This window comes from Xiphophorus maculatus, chromosome 21 (assembly GCF_002775205.1).
Source record: "Xiphophorus maculatus strain JP 163 A chromosome 21, X_maculatus-5.0-male, whole genome shotgun sequence".
Classification (NCBI taxonomy): domain Eukaryota; kingdom Metazoa; phylum Chordata; class Actinopteri; order Cyprinodontiformes; family Poeciliidae; genus Xiphophorus; species Xiphophorus maculatus.
Window position 1 is genome coordinate 1,395,525 of NC_036463.1, and position 8,032 is coordinate 1,403,556.

General features: G+C 38.7%; 1 protein-coding gene across 4 annotated transcripts in view; it reads left to right on the forward strand.

Annotated features, from left to right (window-relative positions):
* The window catches only part of plppr4 (phospholipid phosphatase related 4), a 38,363-nt gene that overhangs the window by 8,975 nt on the left and 21,356 nt on the right, over nucleotides 1–8,032 (forward strand). For all 4 annotated transcript variants that reach the window (XM_023326235.1, XM_023326238.1, XM_023326237.1 and 1 more), the window contains exons 5-6: nucleotides 2,052–2,109; nucleotides 2,934–3,107. In XM_023326235.1, coding sequence (XP_023182003.1) covers nucleotides 2,052–2,109; nucleotides 2,934–3,107 — 232 coding nt within the window. The remainder of the gene's footprint in view (nucleotides 1–2,051; nucleotides 2,110–2,933; nucleotides 3,108–8,032) is intronic.

Sequence of the window (8,032 nt, forward strand, 5' to 3'; positions counted from 1 at the left end):
TTGGCAGTCGTGTATGTTGGGGACCAGAGCATTGATTCCTTGAGACTCCCTCTAAAAATCCTTCTGTCTTTTTCAATAGTTCAAACACCAAATATACCTCAATGTTCATTGAATCGGACAATGGAAACGTCTTAGCTCTACAGCAAAAGCTGAGGTCTACAATCTTCCTTACCTCCACAGCCAATCACTGCAAAGGAAATGAATGGCGCTTCTTGATTATTATTATTACATAGTCCTGAGTTTAGATAATAATAATTTAACCAATAAGCCAGCCCATTTTAGTTGGATTACTTTATCAGTCAATTTTCCAATCAAATATCTGTGCATCATCCTAGTTGCCATAGCAACAGCTAAATGGGATCATGACAGCAGAGTATTTCGGGATATGGTTGCCCATAATTCTTCCATTGACCCACACACATCTCATAATTCAAGAGGTGTTAAAGAACGACATGTTGAGGGGAGAGTTGAACTTTTTTCCTGTTCTTATTGATGGAAGGCTTTAAATAAATTGGTTTTTAGCCTTGATTTAAAGGAATTCAGTATTTCAGCAGCTTTACAGTTTTCTGGAAGTTTGTTCCAGAAATTGAATGCTGCTTGAACCAGAACCAGAACCATGCTTGGTACGAACCATGGACTGAGGAAAACTAGAACCAGGCTTACTGCTGTCATAGTATTATTACTGGATGTATTTTAGTGAAAGGAATATTTGCCTGTTAGATTTATTTTTTTTATCTTTTATAAATCAAGTTTGCTTTTTGATGGATAGATGTATATTAGCAATGCCAAGTATATATTACCATGGTATGGTATGGTATGGCTATTGCTGCAATAAATTATTGTGGTTGCTGACTCATCTGTCACTTTTTTAGCTCAGTTGCCTAGTCAGTATATGTCTTAACTAGCTTTCTGAGGGCCACATCTTTATCATTTCCATCTTTCACAACAGCTTCTCCAGTCTGCACTGCACATCTGTTGATTTCACCCTGATGCCTCTAGATCATGATGGAATTCTCACTGTAGCTTAGAATGAGGTGAATTTACAGTTTTTTTCCCCTTCTTAATTAGCTCTAATTCCAATTCTATATTGCTTAAGGGAGGGCAAACCTGAACGGAGTTAATCCACACTAAGTACAGATTTTTAGACAGACTGATTTTTAAATACTTTATTTTATATTAGAAGTCATGTTAAACAGTATGTTGGCTTATTTTATATGCCAGTCTAAATAATTTTTATTTTAAATACGAAGTTCAAATACTTGTATTTGGAGATTTACAGTAAGTAAATTTGTGTGCAGATTTGTTTTTCACTTTTAATTATTGAATTACTGCTCTTAGACAATATTCAGTTAAAAGAAACAGGAAAGAGAAGGAACATCTGTCTGTACTAAACTAACTGTTAGCCACCAGAGGCACTCGTTAGCCATCAGGCATTGACTTCAGAGATACTTCACCGGAAGACCAGAGACTCATCCACCAGAGTCGTAGTAAAGAAATCTGCTGGACTGATTTCAGCTCTAAATTTAGGTCAGTTCTGTGAGAAGCAGCGCAGTCAGTTTTCACATCTGTATTAATTTTTAATGATTCCACAGATGTTTCAGATGGAAATTACATGAAGGCACACGTGGATATACTCAACTGCTTGAATGCACCAAGATGCTGGGATCCACACACATACGCCCACACACACATGCACATGCACACACAGCTAAGCTGGTTAGAGGACGAAATGTGAGGAGCTGGTAGAAATAGGTCACATGGATGGAGCTCACTGAGAAAGTGGGCCACAGGTTCACGTTCCCTCTGCAGCTCCCAGCTCAGCTCCTGCTGAAATGCACCATAACAAGGCTGGATCAGACACAGGCTGCACGCTTAGATATTTTTTTATGGGTCTGTGATGGGTTGTTACAGTAGGTAGAAACTCAGACGGGAGATATCTAATATGAATGATGAGAGAACCCATGGAAACAAAACACCCTGGCATCATACTTGGTTTTCTTTGGCCTTAGTGATGACTCCCTTGTTCTCTTTTTTGTTTTGTTCTGTTACAGAAAATCCTTCCCATCCCAGCATGCCACACTAGCATCCTTTGCTGCTGTCTACATATCAGTGAGTAATTGAGCCTTTCTAAAAACACACAGATACCATGGACAGATTTAATTACACTTTTTAGTTGAGGAAAATAGTATTTTATTATCTGCTCTATGTGCTTCGTTCATATGCCTGGCAGCTGGTTCAGTTCCTGGAGCTTCAGTATAGACTGCGGTAAAAAGTATTTAAAGACTTGTTTTCTTATTAGTCAAGCTTAAATAGCATGTCATTAAACAGATAGCGGTGTGTTAGCGGTACACACTCATTCCATTTTTAGTTCCCTTTAAATGGGATTTGCAAAAAGAAAAACAAAAAGTGACCACTTTGTAACTGACTGCCAATTTTATTAATAAATAATAAGGATGTGTAGCCAATGGATAAATGGATGGTTGGATGGATGGATGGATGGATGGATGATATAATAATAAAAGCACTTAAAATTTGTCAATGCTGTTGTTTGGAAGTTTTTAATAAGATATTTAGTAATAAAAAATGTTTAAGTAATATTTTAGTTTTGATACTTAGTTCGGTGTATCAGATATGCTCCCCGTGGTATCAACAGTGTGTTGTCACATCCTGTAGTCCTACAATACTTTAGATCAGCTGAAAACTGCAGGCTGCTGTATTTGGAGTTAAGCTGATTTTTCTCTACTACTAAAAATGTTTAGATTCACTCTGATGATGTTTCAGGTGACTGATTTAGCTAAGTGCAAAGTGAACTATGTGCTCATTTGCTGTATAGGCCTTCTCTGCAGCCCTATATGGATGGATGGACTTTGAATGATCTTTAGCAAGCCTGCAGAGCCACTCATCAGAAATGATATGTGTTTTTGTGTTGACAGATGTATTTCAACAGCACTCTCACAGACTCGTCCAAGCTGCTTAAGCCTCTGCTGGTCTTCTCTTTTATTATAAGTGCCATCATTTGTGGTTTGACTAGAATAATTCAGTACAAGAACCACGCTGTTGACGTTTATCTGGGATTCCTAATTGGAGGTGGTATCGCCGTGTACCTGGTGAGTTTGTCAAAAATTGCTCTCTTGCTAGCATCTTTTATATGGTGAAATTAGCTACCAAGAAAACAATTTACTTGTAACTTTGAAGTCTTGAAAACAGCATGTTTCATCATAAACAACTATCGATTTTTCACTTCAATACTTCTTTGGGCTGAATTCACTTCAGTTAATTAGATTAAATAATACTAATCCAGACATTTGGAGAGCACTAGAGTAATTAATCGATATTTTACAACTATACCATAATCTTGTATCAAATATATATCATTAAAATGAACAGATATGGGACTATCTGGACAAACTGTCTCACTTACATGTACATGTATCACAAGCCCACACATGCAATTCATAGATAGATATTGGATAACTGAGATGATTATCTAAAGTCGGGAATCAGTAGGATTAAGTATTTGAACACCCTGCGACTTTGCAAGTTCTTCCACTTCGAAATCATGGAGGGGTCTGAAATTTTCATCTTAGGTACATGTCCACTATGAAAGAGATAATCTTAAAAAAAATCTGGAAATCACAATGTGTTATTTTTTAATAATTTATTTGTGTGTTACTTCTGCAAATAAGTATTTGAATACTTGTGAAAATCATTGTTAATATTTGGTAGAGTAGCCTTTGCAGTTACAGAGGTCAATCGTTTCCTGTAGTTTTTCTCCAGGTTTGCACACACTGCAGCAGGAATTTTGGCCCATTTCTCCACGCAGATCTTTTCTAGATCAGCCAGGTTTTTGGGCTGTTGCTGAAAAACACGGCGTTTGAGCTCCTTCAAAGATTTTCTATTGGGTTTAGGTCTGGAGACTGGCTAGGCCACTCCAGAACCTAGATATGCTTCTTACAGAGCCACTTCTTGGTTATCCTGGCTGTGTGCTTCCGGTCATTGTCAAGTTCTTCCATGACAATGACCTGAAGAGAGCTGACACTACATCCTTAACACTAGGACTACCAGGATTTTGAGAAATTCCTATCTCTACCAAGAGGGGCCAGATTGGGTATCTTCCTAGAGCTACCGAGAGGGGCCAAACTGGGTTATTAGCATCCAAATGTGGCCAAACTGACGACTCTGAATGGTTTAATTAGCATCCCTGTAGATGAGCAGGGGGGAGGAGAGCCAAACTCACTACATCAACTTTCACGCTCAAAACACAGCAGTTAAAGTCACCTTCTCCCCACTCCCCAATTCAACATTTAGGCGTATGCTCACATTTTATACATATAAAAATGACTGCAAACAGACGTGCAATTGCACTGTTTCTCTTAATTTTAAAACATTTCAGTGGATAATTATGTAAATGGAATAGAAGATAATTTATTTTTAAGATTTTTTACTCAATTTTTACCATTTGCATGTGAAAAAGGCAGAATTTTGTGTTTCATAGACTCAAGTGTGCTCACCAAAGTGTTTAATGTAAACATTTTCATCAAATCCAAGGTTCTTTATTGCATTTACATTTTTATCAACCCTGATGGAATTGAGTTACAGAGACCAATACCTTTACCCAAGCAATTCAGAAATGTTCTTCTGACATTTTTACTGTACCAGCTTACATCTTATTCAGGCCCAAAAACTGGATACAGTTATCTGTCGATGATAGGCAGAATGTATCTTAGGGAGAATTTAAAGTTCAACACAGGGCTAACACAGAAACACACCAAGATGGCTACTTAGATGTACTAAAACAAGGTATTTTGAATATTATTAATATTTATGCTTTAACACTGCTAGAGGAAGTCCAAACACCAGAGCACGAGAGAACGCAAACTCTACAGAATAAATCCAAGGCTACGATTCAAACTGGAGATCTTTTTTTCCAAGGAGACATTGGTAATTACCACACCGCTGTGCTGCTTCTGTGTAACTTTGTATTTATTGATATTGTACATGAAAAATGTTTGAAATGTATCTTTGTTCAATGCATTTGTGATTTTTTTTCACAAGTGAATTGGATAAAATACACAGCAATCTTCAGCATAAGATAGCTCATCTTCTCCACAAGTTGGAAAAAATTGCATTTCCTTTCCCACTTATAACACATTGGCATGTGATGTACAAGATATTGAGAGTGGATTTGCACACATCTGCCACAGGTTCCCAAAGTTTCAGGAGAATTGGGGTAAATTCACACCAGCCCTCTTTAGCCCACGTTAATACTCTTTTTCATTTGCCTAGAAAATTTGGTTGATTTAGGGAGGTGTGAATGTGTACTCAAACTTTGGTTTATTTATCCAGAATGCTTTGACCTACAATTCACGTTTTGCTTTTGGAATGGTATTCACTTTGCTTGGCACATACTTATGCATTCAAACCACACCTAATAACCCTGGTTATTAGGTAGACCAGAGTTTGCTTTTCGATTGCTTTATGGTTCCATGTCATAAATGCCGGGGGTTATTTCTGTGTTTTTTATAGAGATAAGAATAACATTGATGCTGTGTAAAAGATCGACAGCTTGTTGAGTATTTAAGCCTACAAAACCAACAGCAGAAGAGGCAGTCAACAGACGGGGGTGAGGATGCATGCAGTGTGATAGGCTTAGACGTTGACAATTGTTGAAAGGATGTAGATGACCTGCATGGAACAAGTACTCTTAGTTTTCCTGCTAATTACTCTCTGATTCCAACTGAACACACCTGGAAGATGGCAGCTAACATCCTTTCATCGACATCATTAAATTGACTTTTCACCATAGTGTACTGTGAAACCCCAGTCCTCTATTGCAATTTCAGAGAAGAAATTATAGAAAAGACCATAACCATCCACCAGTCACTACAACAGCTTATTACTAAATAATTAATATAGGCTAGTGGACAGACATTTCTGCCTATAGTACACATTTAAAATCAATTAAATGGTGCAGTTGTTGTTGCTTGTTAGGTTAACAACTGACCTAACAAAACGTATGCAGTAGATCATGAACAGTTTATTAGCTGATAATTTAACCACTAAGAAAAGACATTTAATTTTGTTGTAAAGTTTGCAAAAAAAAAGCTGTAAACAAAGGATGCAAAATATACAAAGTTTTAGAGCGCATCTGCTATTAAACTGGTTAACATGTTGTTTAAAAAAGAAAATTGAGAGTCAAGACAAGATACTAGAGGGACAAAACTTAGAAAACAACATCAGGATTTGTTGTAAGAATTACCATGCAAAGAGAAACTATGCATGGGACTTGAAATATACTGCATTTGGGTTGAAGCAGCCGATACCACAGAAAGGATTGCAGAGAAAAAGCATTAGAAATTAGCATCCCTGTAGATGAGCAGGGGGGAGGAGAGCCAAACTCACTACATCAACTTTCACGCTGATTGTCCTTGGAACAGGATAGTAATGGCCTTATTTACATAACAAAGGCGCCTCTTCACACCCTCTCTTGGAGGGCCAAACTGGCCCCTCTCTGGTAGCTCTATGGACAGGGCCAAACTGGCCCCTCTCTGGTACCTGGACGAAGATTCCCATTTTGGGAATCTTTGGTAGTTCTAGTGTTAAGTGGGAGAACTTGCAAAGTCGCAGCATTCAAATACTCCAGATACTCCAAATACCCTTCCTATGGTGTTAGGGTCCCTACGGACCCGTTTTGAGTTTTAGCATGCATAAAAGTACTTCATACATTTGTTTTTTGCGTTGAAACTTTTTGACTTTGTCAGGGACTTCCATTTGAACAAAGTAAAATCAATTTTTTTTTTTACTAAATTATAAAGTGCTCTGGTGAAAAAAATGACTTTTGTGGTGTTCAGGTCATTTGTGACCCGGTTAAAATTTTCGATTATAAAACAATAAAAACTGCCAAAAATTAAATCATGAACACACAATCAACCAACAGCCTCTTCCTCCAACCACTTGAGCTTCATTTAAGGGCTTTTCTCTTTGCCTTTTTGCGAGAACAAACAAAGGGAGACATGTCCAGGCTTGTCAAGCCATTTGAGTGTAGAGGTGGTGACTTGCAGAGTACACATCTCCAATTCACAGGATGCAACAATGAGAAGATTCAGTGTAAATGAAGCTTTGGATCACATCTTTGCTGCAAATGAGGCAGAGGACACACAGGATTTTAGCGATGGAGATGAGCAGGCCTCTGAGAACGAAGATGATGTGGAGTACCATTTGGAACAAACAGACACAACTGATCAGTCTGAAGAGGAGGTCACTGGTGCTGAAGCTGCTCCTGCAGAATCATTCCAATCCAAATGTGGCAACATCCATTGGAGCACAGTTCCTCCTGATGTGCATGGAAGGACAGCTGCGCAAACATCATCAAAATGACCCCTGGGGTCATGAGGTTTGCTGTGACAAGAGTAAGTGATATCAAGACGTGCTTTGATCTTTTTTTGCCATTGTCACTAAAAAAAGTCATAATTGCTATGACAAACCTTGAGGGGGAAAAAGTCCATGGCAACACGTGGAAAGACATTGATGAGACGTACCTGGATGCCTACATTGGTGTTCTCCTCCTTGCTGGACTTTACAGATCCAGCAATGAGGCAACTGAGAGTCTCTGGGATGCATCAACGGGCAGAAATATTTTCCGGGCAACAATGTCTCTTCGGACCTTTCAGATGATCTCAAGAGTCCTCAGATTTGACAATCGAGACACCAGAGCAAAATCTGACAAGCTTGCTCCCATCAGGGATGCTTGGGAGAGATGGGTGCAACTCCTTCCACTGATGTTCAACCCAGGGCCAGAGGTGACAGTGGATGAACATTTTCTCCCTTTCCAAGGAAAATGCCCGTTCTGGCAATACATGCCCAGCAAGCTAGGCAAATATGGCATAAAAATCTGGGCAGCCTGTGATGCTAAAACAAGCTATGCGTGGAACCTACAGATTTACACAGGCAAATCTGCAAGCGGCATCCCTGAAAAAAACCAAGGAAAACGTGTAGTCCTCGATTTGACTACTGGACTGCAGGGTCACAACAT